The sequence below is a fragment of the Natator depressus genome, chromosome 4 (genome assembly GCF_965152275.1).
Source record: "Natator depressus isolate rNatDep1 chromosome 4, rNatDep2.hap1, whole genome shotgun sequence".
Classification (NCBI taxonomy): domain Eukaryota; kingdom Metazoa; phylum Chordata; order Testudines; family Cheloniidae; genus Natator; species Natator depressus.
In genome coordinates this window covers 56,247,509-56,267,529 of record NC_134237.1, presented here as the reverse complement: position 1 = coordinate 56,267,529, position 20,021 = coordinate 56,247,509, and the positions used below count along the sequence as shown (strand labels likewise).

At 42.5% G+C, this 20,021-nt stretch overlaps 2 protein-coding genes across 4 annotated transcripts in view; one reads left to right on the top strand and one right to left on the bottom strand.

Moving 5' to 3' along the window:
- Positions 1-4,700, top strand: part of NR3C2 (nuclear receptor subfamily 3 group C member 2) — a 261,892-nt gene extending 257,192 nt beyond the window's left edge. For both annotated transcript variants that reach the window (XM_074950972.1, XM_074950971.1), the window contains exon 9: positions 1,090-4,700. In XM_074950972.1, coding sequence (XP_074807073.1) covers positions 1,090-1,245 — 156 coding nt within the window. In that variant the 3' untranslated portion in view covers positions 1,246-4,700. The remainder of the gene's footprint in view (positions 1-1,089) is intronic.
- A 7,319-nt stretch (positions 4,701-12,019) lies between these two features.
- The window catches only part of ARHGAP10 (Rho GTPase activating protein 10), a 250,288-nt gene continuing 242,286 nt past the window's right edge, over positions 12,020-20,021 (bottom strand). The window contains exon 21 of one of the 2 annotated variants that reach the window (XM_074950969.1): positions 12,020-13,226. In XM_074950969.1, the coding sequence (XP_074807070.1) occupies positions 13,196-13,226 (31 nt within the window). In that variant the 3' untranslated portion in view covers positions 12,020-13,195. The remainder of the gene's footprint in view (positions 13,227-20,021) is intronic. The other variant, XM_074950968.1, reaches the window with a different exon arrangement.

The following is a 20,021-nucleotide window of genomic DNA, read 5'->3' as shown; positions in this document are numbered from 1 at the left end:
GCATCCCAGCCTAAATTGCTCTTCTTTTAAATGTTCAAGGGGACCATGTTATATTGGGATTTCAAAATGGAAGCCACTCTTTGAGGGATCTATGCTAAGGTTATCTCCATGCTTGCCCTCACTGGTCAGAGTTGGCTGAAGCATTGTGATCATGATGAAATACAAGTTGTAAGATGCAACATTCACCTAGATAACCATGTGGAAAACTACAGTTGCAGTTTTATAGAAAATACACCTTTGCCCTTAATCAGTTTAGGGCTATTCTGAAATTTTCATGTATAAAACTCTCAATCCATTCCCCACCCCCGGAGCATGGCATTAGTAGTGAAATATATTTATATAATGAAAGGTGTAACCCATCAAAATGGGAAGGCAGTTACGAATGATTCTGTGATAAGATTGGAAAAATAAATATTTATTTCTCTGAATTCTGCCTTTGCAGTAGTGAGCTGGATGAAGTAAACTGATGGCCAGTGACATGGATAAAAGTAGATGCATTTAAATGTTATAGCTTTATCAATTAGCACATGCATATGAATACTGCAGACCCTGCATCAGTACAGTAATATGCACAGGGCCTGAGCGTTAACTCCTTATCAGGCAAAACTTATCAATTTCAATTGGAGTTCTGGATTGGGCCCCCTGCGTAGCTCAGTAAAATTATCCAGATTACTTGATGTACTGAATCTCTGATCACCTGGAAAGTAAGATGCAAAAAATATGGGTAGATTTTCCTGAAAATTTTCCTTGGGGTTGAGGAAGAGAGCAGAGGGCTTGATTTTCAGAGACACTGAGCATCCAAAACTTGAATGCAGGTTAATGGGCCCGTAGTGAAATCAAAGAAAAGTGCAGCTACTCAGAACCTCTGCAAGTCAAACTTATGGTATCTTGGTTTCACTCCATTCCCCATTTGCTGATTTTGACTGCATGGGTGAAGCAGTTGTGATTACCTATTTTTTTTCCTGAAAAGGAGTTCTCAGTAGAGCTGATGTTTCTTGGTACTGTTCCAAGGTACTGTTATTGTCTACTTGTGGGCACAATTCATTTAAAACATTTTCTAATAATCCTGTGTGCTTTTTTGCATTTCAGCTTGTTAGTGACTTGTTAGAATTCTGTTTCTACACCTTCCGAGAGTCTCAGGCACTGAAAGTGGAGTTTCCGGCCATGCTGGTGGAAATCATCAGTGACCAGTTACCAAAGGTGGAGTCTGGAAATGCCAAGCCCCTGTACTTTCACAGGAAGTGATGGAAAATGTCTTAATAGAAGAACTTTGCCTTAAGTTTCCTTGTGTTATTCCACACCCATGAAGGACCCAAGAAACCACATTTTAAACGTGCTATTTACACTTGTTCAGCAGCCTCTGACTAGTCTCAAATCATGTGAAGGGTTTGGAAAACAGTTGATCTGGATTTGGCAAGACCTAGATGTTTGTTTGAAAATTACCCCCTTACTCCAAACACTTAGAAAATGTTCCTGTTCCTCTGGATGAAAAGCCATATCTAGTCAATAACTCTTTGATTTTGATATTTTAACAGATGGGAGTTTTAAATATGCCATGTAGTTTCTGGTATTGTTTGCTTGTTTTAAAAGGGTTCAAGGACTAATACAAACTTTTTAAAGCTTACCCCTTGGTTTGCACATAAAACGTAAAGTCAATATGGGGCATTAATATTCCTTTCTTGTAAAAATATATACAAAACCCCCCAAAAGTGTAAAGTAATAACAGAACATTTGGTGTGGAATACTCGTTATCCTCACCTGTGGCATTTGTTATCCTATGTTATCCATCATAGGTGATACACACTGTGTTAAGTGTCCATTTACTATTTAATTAAAAAGGATAAGATGTTAAAACAAATGCCTCAGTTTCAGTTTATAGTATCTATTGTGCTGGCTTTACAAATAATTTTTTGCAGTCTTTTGCTGTACTGTACATTGCTGTATGTATAAATTGTGAAGGACCTGAAATAAGGTGTAAGGAGCTTTTGTAAATGAGAAAAAAATCTTTAATGGTTACTAGGATGAATGGGAAAGTATTTTTGAAAGAATTCTATTTTGCTGGAGACTATTTAAGTACTATCTTTGTCTAAACAAACAAGGTAATTTTTTTTTGTAAAGTGAAATGTTCTGCATGCATAATGAACCGTTTACAGTGTATTTAAGAAAGGGAAAGCTGTGCCTTTTTTTAGCATCATATCTAATTTACCATTTTACACGATCTGTTGTAAATAACCACACAACCTTTTTCAGTTGTATTTAAGCCTACTTTTCGGTACATTTTTCTCCGTTTTTGTCTACTGCTTGCAAGTATATGTGACTTCAGCTCATTTTAGGAATACTGCTTCATATTTCTGTAGGAAACTACACTATGTTGTGTTTGCAGCTTTATGGTGGTTTCATTTAACAAGACATTACAGTCTCCCAAAAGCTTTTGCCAGCTTTATGATGTGGTGAGTTTCTGCCCTCTACTCCAGATTCCTCAAGGAGATAAAAGCAAATCATAGGATGTTAAATGATTTTTTTTTTCTTTTTCAAAATTAAAGTTTTCCAAATTCTTTGTTATTCCTTTTCATATTGAATGCACATAACCTTAAAGGTCCAGTTGTCACCTCTGATTTAGGAGAGTGAATTCCAATAATGGTTAAGGGAACATACAGATCATTACAGTAAGTATACTGTATATATTTTGATTGGGAACGATGAATGTACGGTGCCGATACTGGCAGATTATCTTGGTGGGGTTTTTAGTTATAAATTCAAAACATTAATGTAAAAATGTAAGCAGACCTACATCTAAACAGGTACTTTCACTGTGAACATTTCTATCTTAGTTATCAATTTTTGTCTCAAAACCATGTCCTCTGGTGTAAAGAAGGCTATGAAGATGCACCTTTCATGGGGTGACTTTCACAATTTGTAAATAAATACAAAATTCTGGAGTAGAATAGAGACCAGATGAACTTTTCTGAACATCACTGTTGCTATTATATATACACTAATTTGAATAGAATAATTTTTCAGAGAGTCATGATTCCTAAACTGTCTGTCTGGGCAACAGTGACATTTTTGAGCTACAGCTGTCCCTTGACCAGTCAGAATGTAGCATTCTTATAAATGGTGATCTAATAAACTCACCCACTCTTTCTGATTCAAAACTCCGAGGTGTGCTTCTGGCACATGCAACATAGAGTCAACACTGCTTGTCTTTTTAAATGACACCTGCCTTATGCAATGGGTAATCTGTAGAGGCTGTATTCAGAGAGGGGGATCTTATATATAAATGTATACATACATATATTATTTGCAATTTTGGAAGTCTAATTCATAGGTAGATCCTTAAATACAATCAACTGACCTGCACAGCAATATGAAAGCCACATGTCCAACGTGATAAATACACAGCATGCAGAATGGTTGTTTACAGTAACGACATGGTCAGATATCCTTTACTTTTTTTTTCTCTCTAAATACTGATAATGGAATTTCAAAATAGCCAGGTTTGGGGTGAATACAGTCTGCAGCAGCTTTTTATATTAACAAAGTTACTAGCTCCTTTTCTATCTCTAAGTAACTTTGCTTGGTTAAAATAGCAAAGCCATATTCTAAACTTCACCGTTAAATGCCTGTCCCAGTATAAATTGTTGTCTGTTTGCTCTTTTTTTGTACCTTATTGCTTTTAATCTTGGTTTGGTACAATTCATAATTCACAGAAACTTCATATAATTACAAACACACTAAATTAGTTTTAAAAAGCAATTTATATCTTTATGCAAAAACGTATGTCTGTCTTTGCAAACAACTGTAAGAAGATTACAATAAATCCTTTACTTTAATCACCTGTTGTTTATGAAACCATTCATTGATTTTTTTTGCTAGAAATCATTCAATAGATATAATTGGATACAGATGTTTTAAGAGACAGTACTCTCTTCTCCAGAATACTTATGCAGAATAGCCATCTCATATTAACTAACCAAATCTACAACAAAAAATATAAAATACTGTTTTAGCTACAACAAAGAAATGAAAGTATTTTGAACTTGTTTAGAATGAAATAGGCATTTGTCTCCTGCAAAATATAAGACAAACTCAGTGAAATTTCAAAATGTCTGTTTTAAAAGTGGGCTTATGCTGATTGCATTAAATAATGTTGTTGCAAGGAAAGAATGGGGATAGACAGCAAGAACATTGCATACACATTATAAAATGTAAAATAGTTTTAATGTACTGCAGCAGGTATTTCAGGAATACTAGATCACATTGTGCAAATGTTCAGTTGCACAAAATAAAATAGAAAGGCTAAAGTTTGCAATATCAAATTCTTATTAAAAAGATACTTTACAATCAAGCTAATTCATAGGGTGGTGTTTTCACTGACTTGTATAAACATGTATGAATTTAAAACAATCTACAATTAATGCACTTTTAATTGTTAAAGATTTGACTTTCTTTTTGTAGAGCAATGTTTTCAGCTGGAGGTCAATGACTTGATAAAATAGACAGCAGTTCTGAGGTCAGTGGAATGTTTAAGAATTCTTGGAGTTTAAATAGATTTTTGGATAAAAAATAAAAGCAGTCAGCACTCTGGTGTAAACAGTAAAATCTATGCATAATGATGCATTTATAATTAGGGGTTTGCTTCTGTATGGTTAAAGCTTTTTAAATAAATAGAAAATATTGTTTGGTCTTTGTTAATGTCTGCAAGTACACTTTTTTAATATAAATTGTACAAATATACATGGATTAAAATGGTTTGCAAGTATTCCTTGCGCTTTAATCTTCACTAGCGGATGGTGCATTGATTTCCTTGGAAACAAGCCTGTGTTTACTTCCAAACAATCTATTTAGACAACATGAAATTAATTGCAGTGTTACATAATTGTTGTCATTCTTCATGCACATTGAAATCTGTTTTTTACAAGCCTCTTTATAATGGTGGGTTGTGGTGGCGCTAACATCCACACACTGCCTGTTGAGAGGGCAGGCGCTCAAGGAGCATGGCAGGTCCCACCTTGGGAGCTTGCTTAAGCAAGTTGGGCAACTGTGTTTTCCAGGAGAGCTGGCATGGAAGGTGAAGCATGTCTCATACAAAAGAAACGTGAGTGACAGACAAAATGATAGCCTACAAAAAGGTTTAGCACAATAAAAGCTGGAGTTAGGCTCTTACCTGTATCTTCACTTGGAATATACTCTCCTACAATGGCTACTTTTATTGTTCACATAATTAGAATTTTCCCCAGTGCACGATTGATTGCACAAGTTCAGAATGCTAGGAGCGTGCACTCTAATCCTCTGAATTTCAGGCAGGAGCAGCAACAATCAAGTTGCACCAGAACGTTTTGGTGCCAAGAAATCTTAATCCTACCCTACATCTCCGAAACGCATTCAGCAGCAAAGAATAACAGTGACCTCACGAGTGGTAAGGCAAAATAACACGCCCCTTCCCAAAATGCTTGGGTGGTGCAACAGTCAAATGTGTTGATCTGTGAAGGTTGTGTGTTTTGGAGTACCAGTTTGATGAAGTTGGGGTACATGTTGGTTACTGGCAGTGCTTAATTTGTAACTGATGCGGCAAGCCTAGAGGTGTTGGAGCTCAGCGCTGGTTTTGGGTGTCTGTTTGAGATGGAAGTAAAAGGTTTATGGAGTGTTTTGGGGCATTGTGGTCAATACAACTGTGGAAAAGAAATGTACAATTCTCTTCCCTTAATTTCCATTCTTGTAAAGTTTTGGGTGGATGGGAAGTGTCCTACCTCTACTTTTAAACTGTCACTAAAGGCAAATTTTGTTCGCTAATATCAACAAGGGTGACTTGGTGCTGAACACATATAGACCAGGACGACCTGCATTCAGCCCTGTTTCAGAAAACCATGTCAAGCCCCATTTAGTGTGGTTTATTATAGGGAACATAGGTAAGTTAGTCCTACCCCAGTTCAGCACTGGTACAGCTGCAGCCTTGCTGTTTAATTAGACAAAGCAGCTGAGACTGGGACAGCAGGCACTGGGGGAGATGGGGTGGGAAACCAAAGAGAGAGTGCGTGTGAGAGTTAAGGGGGCCTGAATTATCTGCATGGTGCAATTGTGGAGACCCCCATGCTGAAGTGAAGAGCAATGTACCAGCATGGAAGGGCAGGACTTGTCTCCACAGTAACTCCTCACTTAAAGTCATCCTGATTAACGTTTTTTCGTTGCTGATCAGTTAGGGAACATGCTCGTTTAAATTGTGTAATGCTCCCTTACAACATTGTTTGACAGCCGTCTGCTTTGTCCACTGCTTGCAGGAAAAGCAACCCATTGCAGCTAGCTGGTGGGGGCTTGGAACCAGCAGCCCCCCTATCAGCTCCCGTAAGTTCCCTGTGCAGCAACAGCCCAGCAGGCTATCAATTGCTAGCAGTTCAGCTGTCCCTCCTGCAATTGCCATGTGCTGCTCCCCAGAGCCTCGTGTTTGCTGTGTAGGGGAGGGGGAAAGAAGGGGGCTAATGTCAGGGTGTCCCACTCCCCCCTACTCCTTCCCCCACTTACCCCTTCCATATAGAGCAGGGTGGGAGCAGGACAGAGAGAGCTTGCTGGCCACAGCTGCTGTCTCAACTTTCTGATCTTTTTAAAGGCAATGTACTTAGAATGGTGTCAGCATACTTAAAGGGGCAATGCACATCTCTCTCTGTCTGCTGTGCTGTCTCCCCTCCCGCTGCCTTGTAGAGTGTGAGGCTACATTAACAGCAGCCGAGTGCTAGTTCATCATTTAGCAGTAAGGCATTCCCTGGGAAATATCCCACCCTCTGACTCCACAATCACCATTGCTGTGTACAGTATTAAATTGTTTGTTTAAAACTTGTACTCTGTGTGTATGTGTATATATATATTTTTGGTCTAGTGAAAAAAATTTCCCTGGAACCGAAACACTGCCCCCCAATTTACATTAATTCTTATGGGGAAATTGGATTCGCTTAACGTTGTAGTTATGTTCCTGAAAAATGTGACGTTAAGCGAGGAGTTACTGTAACTAAAGCAGCAGTCATTCCCCCCGTTAGTTATTTTGGTGCTAGTCTGTGTGTGGTTACTTAATCCAAAAGAAGAGTGCCCTACTTCGAGATTACATGAGTAAGACTGGACTTATGTTCACATATTGTGTCCACACACACACTTGCACTGAAGTAACTAAATATGTGAATTACAACCAATTTGATTATTTCAGTTCTAGTTACGTAGCCAAGTTCTGAAACCTCTGCAGCGAGTCCTCTGCTGTATGTGAGCAAGAATGCGCCCGAGAGGGGGAGACAGAAAATTAGAGGGAAACCTGCCATGAAGAGCATTAAGAAGAATGATTTTCTCAGGCCTCTGAGTAGAGTTAAGCACAGAGGATTCTACTGAGCCTGAACTTCTAGAGCCAAGGCAGAATAATGGAGCAAGAGCCTGCCAGCAGGGGAGGGGAGATGAACTTTGCTTAATTACTGTCATATACTGAAGTTTCTGCTGATCAAACTGGTCCTAGCTCCTGCATTCATTGTTTGGCCTAAGGTCCAGGCACTTACACTTGTTGTTGAGGACAAAAAGACAGTCTGAGCAAAGCACTGCAGCCCCTCTGGAGACATAAAGCTAATTCCATCTTTTCTACCTGATTCACTGTCATTGGGACCCTCTCAGACCAGTGTTGTCCTCTAAGTAAAAGAAACAAGGGTGGTTAGTGTGTGTGCGTGAGACCTTTCACCCACCTGACAGGCGAGGAGGATAGACTAACTAGGACTCTAACAGGAGCACTACCGGTACCCATGCTACAACACTAGACCACCACTGTGCGGAACCAGCTGCCGAGAACCCAGCAGGGTTCTGCTAAAGAGAAGTGAAAACTGCTGCAGTGCTGAAAACCTGAGAAGATAGGCCTTCGTTCAGCTACGAAGGGGGTGGGGGGGAACAAAGGGGCAGTCAGGCTATTTCTTATGGCCATGGGAAGGAGGAGGAGACAGCAGCAAGCCCGGAATCAGGCTGCAATGGCTGACACAGAGCTGAAATAAAGCAATGTGGAACCCAAACCCCACACCACAATTAAGTCTATGAGACTAGAATCAAATCTATTGGGAGAAGGGAGTAAAAGGCCTCAGAGGCAGTGTTGTTAGCTTGCCCAATGGGGGAAGCCTCCCTTGAACACTTTATCTTCCAGTGGGGATCAGCACAATTAGCATAGACTGCCCTGAAAAATGCTCTCCTTCTGGCACTGGCAATTGTGCAGGATAACCACCAAAAGCTAAATAGTGGCACACTCATAGATGACTCTCCCTATTCTTGTCACTGGAGTCAACATTGTCATTAAGCAGGTCTTGGAGGGAAAGAAGGAATTGGATTCTGAGAGCTAGACCCCAAGCTTCCAGGAAAAGAGGCTTTTTTTATTATTATATGCTTGGAAGAAGTCTTTCCTTATGTATCTTTTAACTTTCACAATTCTTTGTCTCTTCGATGCATGATGTCCTAACACTGATTGTCTGAAACACTGCACAAGATTTAGGGTGACCAGACAGCAACTGTGAAAAACTGGGACAGGGGATGGGGGTAATAGAAGCCTATATAAGAAAAAGACTCCAAAATCTGGACTGTCCCTATAAAATCAGGACATCTGGTCACCCTACACAAGATGGGGAGTAGATGGCCAGCCCTCTGTGGAGAAAGTGGTGGTTAGGGACTATTTAGAAAAGCTGGACGTGCACAAGTCCATGGGGCCGGACGAGTTGCATCCGAGAGTGCTAAAGGAATTGGCGGATGTGATTGCAGAGCCATTGGCCATTATCTTTGAAAACTCGTGGCGAACGGGGGAAGTCCCAGATGACTGGAAAAAGGCTAATGTAGTGCCAATCTTTAAAAAAGGGAAGAAGGAGGATCCTGGGAACTACAGGCCGGTCAGCCTCACCTCAGTCCCCGGAAAAATCATGGAGCAGGTCCTCAAGGAATCAATCCTGAAGCACTTAGACGAGAGTAAAGTGATCAGGAACAGTCAGCATGAATTCACCAAGGGAAGGTCATGCCTGACTAATCTAATCGCCTTCTATGATGAGATTACTGATTCTGTGGATGAAGGGAAAGCAGTGGGTGTATTGTTTCTTGACTTTAGCAAAGCTTTTGACACGGTCTCCCACAGTATCTTGCCAGCAAGTTAAAGAAGTATGGGCTGGATGAATGTACTATAAGGTGGGTAGAAAGTTGGCTAGATTGTCGGGCTCAACGGGTAGTGATCAATGGCTCCATGTCTAGTTGGCAGCCGGTGTCAAGTGGAGTGCCCCAGGGGTCGGTCCTGGGGCCGGTTTTGTTCAATATCTTCATAAATGATCTGGAGGATGGTGTGGATTGCACTCTTAGCAAATTTGCAGATGATACTAAACTGGGAGGAGTGGTAGATACGTTGGAGGGCAGAGATAGGATACAGAGGGACCTGGACAAATTGGAGGATTGGGCCAAAAGAAACCTGATGAGGTTCAATAAGGATAAATGCAGGGTCCTGCACTTAGGACGGAAGAACCCAATGCACAGCTACAGACTAGGGACCGAATGGCTAGGCAGCAGTTCTGCGGAAAAGGACCTAGGGGTTACAGTGGACGAGAAGCTGGATATGAGTCAGCAGTGTGCCCTTGTTGCCAAGAAGTCCAATGGCATTTTGGGATGTATAAGTAGGGGCATAGCCAGCAGATCGAGGGACGTGATCGTTCCCCTCTATTCGACATTGGTGAGGCCTCATCTGGAGTACTGTGTCCAGTTTTGGGCCCCACACTACAAGAAGGATGTGGATAAATTGGAGAGAGTCCAGCGAAGGGCAACAAAAATGATTAGGGGTCTGGAACACATGAGTTATGAGGAGAGGCTGAGAGAACTGGGATTGTTTAGTCTGCGGAAGAGAAGAATGAGGGGGGATTTGATAGCTGCTTTCAACTACCTGAGAGGTGGTTCCAGAGAGGATGGTTCTAGACTATTCTCAGTGGTAGAAGATGACAGGACAAGGAGTAATGGTCTCAAGTTGCAGCTGGGGAGATTTCGGTTGGATATTAGGAAAAACTTTTTCACTAGGAGGGTGGTGAAACACTGGAATGCGTTACCTAGGGAGGTGGTAGAATCTCCTTCCTTAGAAGTTTTTAAGGTCAGGCTTGACAAAGCCCTGGCTGGGATGATTTAATTGGGGATTGGTCCTGCTTTGAGCAGGGGGTTGGACTAGATGACCTCCTGAGGTCCCTTCCAACCCTGATATTCTATGATTCTATGAACACAGACAGCGGGGCTACCACTCTGTTACCAAGAGCTACCAATACTTCATAGGCTTCTCTCAGCATGAATCAGAGTGTAAGCCAAGGTGGAAGACCCTTCCCACCAGGGCCAGAATTACCAGAGCTGAATTCTTAAAAGTAGTAGGCAGTGTGTTTAACTCAGCCCAGTTCAAGCCCAGCTTACTCATACCTTGCTTTCACAACAGCCACGATGAATTAGGAAGGAAAAACGAAATTAGCATTACCTCTCCTACCAGGAAATAATACACTTAACAGGGTCCTTGTCCTCTTCTTGGGGTTGCTTGGAACTGGCATAGATTTACATAGCTACCAGAGGCAAAAGAACCTGAAATAAGAGGAAGCTCAGAATAGCTTATGCAGGAGTCTGCAGACCTGAAGGCAATGCAGCAAACTGGATCATAGCAGTGGGTGAGGTGGCACTCCACAAGTTAAATCTCTTACTACTTTTCCTCTACCTTTTTTAACCCACTTCAGTTGTGTGCTAGACCAAGAACTAAGGCATTTGGAAGACAGTGCAGGACCAAACACACACTGAGCCAAAATATTATGCACAGTTTGGTACTATTGCTTGTTCACAAATGAGTGACTGACTCCTCACTTTAAAAAGATTTTAACTTTGACACAACTTTTAGCTATCCCACCGACCATACTAATCATCAACTGGTATCAGTGGGAACACGGAGTCAAAGCATAGCCTTGGCCATAAATGCAATGCACTGTCTGAATAACACTTTTAGGACGCAAATGAGTTTGCGCAGGTGTAGTCCCATTGGTCCTTTTTTTGTGATCAGAGACCAGAATACCCAGCCAAACACTGCTTTCCAAACTGAACAAATTTGAGGGAGCAAACCTATGATCTATTGCTCAATGTTATCAGAGGGATTATTTCCTTACTGTTGTGTCAAGGGACAGATTAGAGCGCTTGATCTCATTACAGTAGTCCTACACCATCTTCAGTATAACCTCCCAGCCAGAATTGCCTTAAAGCTGTTTGGCAAAGCTCACCACCCCCTCAGACACAGTGACATATACTAAACCTCATAGCTTGGAAGAGTTCCATTTGGACCACAACACCAACTCAGCCCACCATCTGGAGTTCATTTGTGTATACTCGGAAGATCTGGGCAAAGGAATAGATAATGGCATTGCATGAAAACTTTTATTTAAAAAGAAAATGAAAGAGCATTAACTACTCCTGTTTTAAGACTAGTAACTTAATATATCTGCAATATTTTTTGGTTTGCAAAAACAGTCAAACCGCATGAAGCTCACTTTAATGCAGTGTATTAATCTTAAAAGGCTGTGTTATTTGTGCATTTTTTTAAACAAGAGAGGAAAGAGAGAAGACAAATTGCACTCAGCACAATGGTAACTACCTTTCATCGTATTTTTATCATGTGGCACAGATTTGTGAGATATACAGTTCACTATTGAACCAGATTCCGATACCTTTCCCAGGCACATTGATGAGTACCTTATTGCTCAAATAGTCCTATTGCTTACAATGGGGCTACTTGAGGAGTAAGATACTATTCAGTAAAACTAGCTACTACTCAGTACAACTAAGGGCTGCACAGGCCCTGTAGGACGAATGAGGCTTGATTCTATGCTCTTTGAAGTCAATGGTAAAACCCCCCTTGACTTTTAATGGTTCAGAATCTGACCGTACATCCTGAAACATATCTAGTAACATGGCAGGGTGAGAACAGGGGCCGCTGCTAAGGGGAGAAGAGGGACACAGAACTCCTGGCATGGAGGCAGAATGGGCAGCAATGGTGTGTGTGTGTTGCAGAGTGCCTGCAATAGCAAGGGATGGAAGGGTGGCCCACAGGGAGCTTGTGGGAGGAATACAGGGAGACCTCTTGTGTGCAATGAGCTCGTCCTTCAGAATCAATGCAGCATGTTACCCTCTAGTTGTATTTAGCAGATGTTAATGAAGTCAGTAAGTAAGTTGTTTGCTGTGGGGAATGTTCTCCCTAACTCATAGCTGTTCTGAATCAGCAGTGCCTTCCTCTTTACTGATTCTGCACACACACCTTCCAGTAACTAAGAGAAGTTTATTTCAGTTACTGATTTATAGAAACAGAGCAAATCATTCTCCAACAACATGAGAGATAGACAAATAGTAAACAACATTTAATTTACAGTGATTTTTTTTTTTTGGATGACAAACCTGTACTTTGAAATTGCACAATATGGAACCAGGAGGTACTGGAGCCTGTAATAAACGTTAATGGGTCCTGTCTTGAAAATAATATAAATGAAGCTATACACATTGCATAAAGGCATCTGCATTTTGAAGACACTTGAAAATCCATGTTCCCCCTCTCTGTGGGTTTTATTTATCTGATAAAATCTGATCCAGCTACTTCCCCTCCCCTTTCAGAATATTACTTTGCCTTCAGCATAAGAGCCTCTTTGCCCAATAACATTTCAGAACCAGAAAAATAGAGGATTGCCAACATTTAACGGTGGATATAAATACAGTTTTCAAATTTCAATTTAATCAGCACCAGGACAATGTAAATACTTTTAAACTTTTCTCCAAATGACAGCGGAGTCTGAGTTCAAGCACATATCTAACTTAAAATTCTGGTTATCCTGCAAACAGATTGCTGTTGTGCTTTGCACATGTAAAACCCTGTTCATAAAATTAAACTACTCCTCCTGCCCCCGCCCCCACCCCCACCCTAAAAAAACCACCTTACACATCACATCTCTGCAATTCCTATTTGGCAACATTTTGTCTTTATACAGATTAAACTCTTCATCCCATTGTCTAGCTCTTCCTTGATTAAAAGCAGTCATCAAAGCAGAGAAGTGACTAACAAAAATCCATGGATACCATGTACACCTTCTGGGCGTTAAATGCAGAGAGCTAAAGAAACTGAACATAGTTTTGTGGAATAAGTCCTCTCCTGCCATTTAGAGTTCCTTCAAGCCATCCTGGTTCTCTGGAATATTGCACTACAAAAGGAAGAAAAAGGTTTTATTAGTCTCCACTGTATTTCTGTTAAACTTGCAGCTTCAACTTGTATCTTCCTGAAAAATGACAGGTTTCAGAGTAACAGCCGTGTTAGTCTGTATTCGCAAAAAGAAAAGGAGTACTGGTGGCACCTTAGAGACTGACAGATTTATTTGAGCATGAGCTTTCGTGAGCTACAGCTCACTTCATCGGATGCATATCTCTTCATCGGATGCACATCTCATATCACTTCATCGGATGCACAATGTGAAGAGAGTGGTCACTTTGGATGGGCTATTACCAGCAAGAGATATGCATCCGATGAAGTGAGCTGTAGCTCACGAAAGCTCATGCTCAAATAAATTGGTTAGTCTCTAAGGTGCCACCAGTACTCCTTTTCTTCTTCCTGAAAAAAGCACAGCAAAGCATTAAATTTTTTGCACAGACCAGTGTGGAGACCATAGCTAGGAAAAGAGGAGGTTTCTGGTTAACTCATTTAAATATTGGTATGTGCCACCTAGGAGTTAGGACATGCCAGACTCACAGGGGTTCTCACAACGAAAATTGTGGTGACCTCGGAGTGCAGCCACCAACTCTTGCTGGTGGCAATTTTTCCTAAAATACTTAATTACCTTTAGGAAAAACAAATAAATATGCACATATACAGGTCCAAATCAGTGTAATTTATTTACGTCGGGTTTTTTGCAACCTAATAATAAAAACAATATACAGTTGTCTCTATTCTTTACTGGATCTAAACAGAACAGAAACACATAAGGTGTTTTGCATGTTCTTGCCTTTTATTTTATTTGGGGGCGTTTGTTTGGGGGTTTGGGTTTTTTTTGCTTGTTTGGTTGCTTTTTTAATGACTTGCTAGCTAGTAAGTCTGCTTCTGTGAAATGTGATTCCTATATGTTTGTTAATATTACTTTTCACAGCAGCAGGCTTGATAGCTAGAAGACAGTGAAAAGTGATAGTAACAAACATACAAATACCACTTTTCACAACAGACTTACTCAGCTCTGGTAAGCCAGAGGGCAAATTAAGCCCTGGATGGGGAGGTGGTTAAGGAGGCAGCACAGGTCCAGGGGTGATGGGGTGGAGAGCCTGGGGCTGGGGCCAGAGCCCAAAGCCCTGCAGCTGTGGATGGAGCCTGCTGCCATGTGGCCAGAGGACAGAGTCCACCACCCCAGAGCCAAAGCCTGAACCCCACCACCCCTGGGAAGGTGGGGAACTCAAACTGGCTGCCTGTTTGTCTCTCTGCTCCTTTCCCCCGCCCCCAATCACTGCTAAGGAGGCTGTGGCCGCACGAAAAGCCCCTGGTGACCGCATGCAGCCAGTGGCCGTATTCGAGAAACTCTGTGCCAGAGGCCAGGGTTGAGCATGAGAGCCAAATCTGGTTGGGTTGGTTGGTTGCAGGAAGATTGGGCATTTTTTGTGGTCAGCCTAGGAGATCAGGACATGGTGAAGGGGTTTGAAAGGAAGGTCTGGGAAGGATACAAAGTGAAAGTGCTTGCAGGGTACCATATCAGGAGGAAGGTTAGATCTTGGCTCTTAACAGGGATTATAGCAGTGTTTAGAAGCTTAGTGCGGAGTGGTTACAGTTCTTGCCAAGCACAGTAGGGGAAGTTTTAGCAGTTGAGAACAGGGCAAGACCAAAAACTTGTCCTGGGTGTAGGGGGTGAGTTTGGAAGCTTGGAGCTGTGGGGGAAGTCAGATCAGGTTTTACTGCAAGAGGTTTAAGGCATGTGAAGTGTTGGGGGGGGCTAGACACAAGTCAGGTGACTTTGGCTCATGGGGCTTGGATTGCAGGGCTATAAAACTGCAATGTAGACATTTGGGCTCAGGCTAGAACTCTGGCACCCTGCGAATCAGGAGGGTACCAGAGCCCAGGCTCCAGTCCAAGCCTGAACATTGACATTGCAATTTTATAGACCCGCAGCCCACAAATTCACACCGGCCTGCTGTGGGTGTTTTATTGTAGTGTAGGCGTGCCCTGACTTTCAATGAAACTTAGGCTCCTTAGTCACTTAAAAATGGCACGTGTGTACTTCTGAAAAATGTACGATGTGCACGTTCTTTTCCTCTGTCCCAAGGTGAATACTATTCACTGCTCTGGCAAGTGCTGTCAAAATAAAAACTGTAGTGTGAAGAGGACTTTAAAAATGTAGATAGCAGAACTGCCTTCAGATTTTAAAATGATACTTTAACAGTTATAGCAGTAATCTGGCAGCACATTTTGTAATGGAAGGTTTTCATTTAAAATTTACCAAAGGAAAAATAGTACATAGAAAAGTACCTTTTTAAATCTCTCCACATACAGTAACTTACATTACTATTAATAATTAGCATGCCCTCCCTCCCTTTGTCACTTTCATTCCATGATTATAGCGTACACACGCACTCATTTATAAATGCAACACTGACACCACCACTGAGCCTCCCTCCAAAAGTTTCATCACCACAGTTATAGCTCTACCACAGTGAGCAAACATTGACATTGCTGAGACAACCCTGGCCCTCCTCCTGAGGGGGACGTAACCGCAAGACTGGCTAGTGAAAGTCAGAACTCACTTTTATCAAAAAGGAACATGAACTCAAGACAAAAACAAAGAAAAAACTATAAATGTGAAACTCTTCCTTGCAATTTGGAATTCAAAGTCTAAAATATATTTTGGGCAAATCAATATATAGACACAACAGGGGTGGAGGGGTCAGACATACAGTGTATACAATTCAAAGGCCCAGTTTAACAACCCCAAATTAGGGTACATATACAGTCAGATCAAATTCAAAGAGTTGAAGTCACTTGGGAGTTGAGGACACCTGACAGGATGAAGACCTAAAACTGTTGCAGAAGAGGAGATCTTAGCTGAGCCACATGAGATCACTGGATTGGCAGCACTAGGAGTGAATTTTAGAAGCCACTTTATGAATAACTGTTGTTTAGATTTTAATGTGAAATAATCAATACAGCACTTTAGGATGTAACCCACAGACCCCATCATTTAAAAATTGGATTTTTGAGTGAACAATATCATTTTCACCCCAAGGAAACCAGAAATGGAACAGCAGGGATATTACAGGATCAGTAGTGAGGTGCAAGAGAGCTCTGTGTTTGGGAAGTCTGCATACCATCCATCTGCATTACACCTGTCTCAGGCAGAATTATTGGTATGTCACTTTCATGAAGATAAAATTCACAGGGGTGCTGTGAAGATTAAAGAAAAGGACAAAGTAAGTATAATGGTGAGATCACCACACTGATGTTGATCCAGATTTATAAACTGTGCCCAGACTAGTAAGCCCTAATTTTAACCTGCTTTGATGTCTCCTTTTTCTCCATTCATCTTTTTCCTAAATGTACTGTACAAACACATTCACTATCAATCTCACCAGACTCCGTCGCTCTGGATCTTACACAGTGCCGTTAAAGTTCTCTTTAAATCCAAGTTGCTCAGCTCCAAGTTTTCAGGAAAATCTCCAGCTCAAGAGCAGCTCTTTGGTGACCCCCTTCTGTCATTTCTTCTCAATCAACCATGATTACAGTTCTTAGCACTTTCTCAAATCTGCCTCTATTAAAAATACCTTGCTGCAGAGACTATGCACGGGGCCTCAAAACTACTCATCACTGGACCAAGCATCCCACAGGAGTTATGTTTTATGTTGGCCCGGGACAGGAAGGGACAGTATTTGTAGTTCAAAAAATACAGGGCAAAGAAATTAAAATGAACTATGACACAGCGACATTAACCATGGCCTGGAAAGACTGCACCACAGTGCTGATCGAAGACTAATTCTCAAAAGCTATCACCTCCTGGGCCAGTGGAAATACCAGCTGAGAAACCCACTGCAGTACCTGAATTTGCCCTCATTACCTCATAGTGGAGGCAAACTTGGAGAGAGGTTCCAGGGTGAAGGTCTAAGCAGTGCCACAGAAACTACTAAAACGCACGCACACAAACACAGACAGACACATCCCACAGTTACCCTTAAAAATAGCACAGTGATGGCCCTTACAATATTACCAGTTTTACCTAGGTAAGCTAAATAGATGGTCTTACTTCTAATTGCAAATAGGTTTGCCAACTTTCTAATTGCACAAAACCAAACACCCTAGCCCTTCCCCCTTTTTGAGGCCACACCCTCTGCCCCACCCACCCCTTCCCCAGGGCCCTGCTCATTACATTCCTCCTCCCTTGGTGGCTCGCTCTCCCTCACTCTCACTGGGCTGGGCGGGAGGGGATGAGGGCTCTAACTGGGGTTGCGGGCTCCAGGGTGGGGCCAGAAATGAAGGGTTCAGGGTGCAGGAGGGGGCTCCTGGCTGGGGCAGGAGGTTGGGGTGTGGGAGGGAATGAGAGTTCTGGGGTGGGGTCAGGGATGAGGGGTTTGGGTGCAGGAGTGGGCTCCAGGTTGGGGGGGGGTGGGGCTGAGTATGGGCGGTTTGGGGTGCAGGAGGGGGCTCCAGGCTCAGGGGCAGGGCTGAGGGATTTGGAATGTGGGCTTACCTTGGGCAGCTCCTGGTCAGCAGCACAGCGAGACTAAGGCAGTGCGCCCGGAAAGTGGCCAGCAGGTCCGGATCCTAGGTGAGGGGGCCAAGAGCCTCTGTGCGCTGCTCTCACCACAGGCACCACCTCTGCAGCAACCATTGGCCTTGGTTCTCGGCCAATGGGGGTGCAAAGTTGGTGCTAGGGCGGGGGCAGCGCGCAGAGCCCCCTGACTCTCCTCCCCCCCGCCTACTAGCCGGACCTGCTGGCTGCTTCTGGAGCACAGCGCAGAGACAGGACAGGTACAGACTAGCCTGCCTTAGCCACGCAGTACTGGCGACTGGACTTTTAATGGCCCAGTCGGTGGTGCTGACCGGAGCTGCCAGTGTCCCTTTTCAACCAGGTGTTCTGGTCGAAACTAGATGCTTGGCAACCCTAATTGCAAAAACTTATTTAGGCCCATGGTCTGAGTATTCCTACATCTCTGACTGCCAGATGCTGGGACTGGATGACAGGGGATGATCACTTGGTGATTGCCCTGTTCTGTTTGTTTTCTTTGAAGCATCTGGCATTGGCCACTGTCAAAAGACAGAATACATGGACCAGTATGGCCATTTCTTATGTTCTTATTATGTTGAGAACCTGAAAGAAACCCCACCCAGAGACCTGCTTGAGTCAACAAGGGCTTGTCCACATCGAGAGCTGTTCCCGAATAGCTGTTTCTGATTAACTCCATATGTGGATGCTCTTATTCTGGAATAAAACAGGAATAGTTAACCCACTGTTGGTCATGTCTGTGTGAACATTTAGTTTGTGGCAAGTTGGATACTGCTAAGGCAAAAGTCTCAGACAACTGCGCACGCACCTAGAATGGAATAGACATGAGCAAGCACTTGAGGAAGAAAGGCTGTTATTCAGCCTAGGGCCAGGCTGAGCAAAAGGACGTGTCCATGACAATAACTGATGGGAGAGCATTGTTAGATTAACAACAGTGAGACCAAGAGCAAAAGCAGGGGGGAGAAAAGGAAAGAAGAACGGGGGGGCAGGAAGACAGGAAAAACAGCAAGAGCTGACAGAGCTGGGGGGAGGGGGGGAGACACATAAAACCCTAATGGAAGCAACACCTTTTGTCAGACACTAATTTAACAGTTTCTTTAATGGTTGATATTAGCTGTATGTCAACTTGATTGATGCATTGTCACTTTGATAGTTAAGGTTATTGGTAGAGCAGCAAAACTGATGTATTATTATTTTAATTCTTCATTTGGGGGCTTATTAGGGCATATGGGAATTTAAATTGAGTAAGTGAAGAACCTGAATTGATTCAATGGAGTCTGATTTCAGTATAAATGCACCAGGGGGTAGATACTATAATAGGTGAAGAGACGGGTACTTCTCTGAAGGAATTTCAAAGACAGGCTAAAAACAAGGAGATGGCTTTAAAATATTTGAAGAACATGAGACCCCTAAATACCTTTCCATTCTGACAAAGCCTGTTTATGATATGTCCAAATGGGAATCGTTATGAAACACTGTCATTATGACATGTCTAGTCTCACCCTGACCACATTACTTCTCTGTTGTTTCCATTTTCCTGTCTTGCTTTTTAGATTATAAATTTTGCTTTCTTTTCTGCTTGCCTGGCATCTAGGACCTTGTGCGTGATACCAAACCAAATAAATAAAAAGCAGTGAGTCCATTGGTAAGGCTATAATTAGCTTTCACTATGATCCCATTCTTATTCCCCATCCCTAACTACAAATTACTGTATAGTCCAACTTTTAGGAAAGATATAGTCCAAAAGCAGTCTGCCGCTAAGAGCACTGCCCACATATCCAAGGGCAGAATTCGGCCAGGGTGAGAAGGATTTCAGCCCAAAACTCTTCTTATCCTGGTGCAAAGAAGGAGGGCAAAGCAGGCAAAGGGATAGAGGATGTGCTGCTGGACGAACTTTACTGCTGCTTTGAAAAAGCAGCAACATAAGTCCTGGCTCCTAACTATCCCCCTGGACATAAAGTACCAGCTGGCTGGGGGCCTGGCCATGCGCTGTAACTGAAACACCATGCCCTGTTGGGTGCACCCTGGATTTGGGCAACTGGGCCTCACTCCTAGGACCCTTCCTTTGCTCTAGGAAAGAATCTTGGCCTGTGGCCATATTAGTGCACAAGAGAGGGGACGAAGCTCCCAACAGTCCCTTCTCCCCGACTCAGCTGGTGAGAGTGCAACACAGGGCAGGATTCAGCCCTCGGTGTTGTGTTAGAAAGCCCACCCTGTATACCATTTGCTTCAAAAACCCAGATTTTTCCTCTA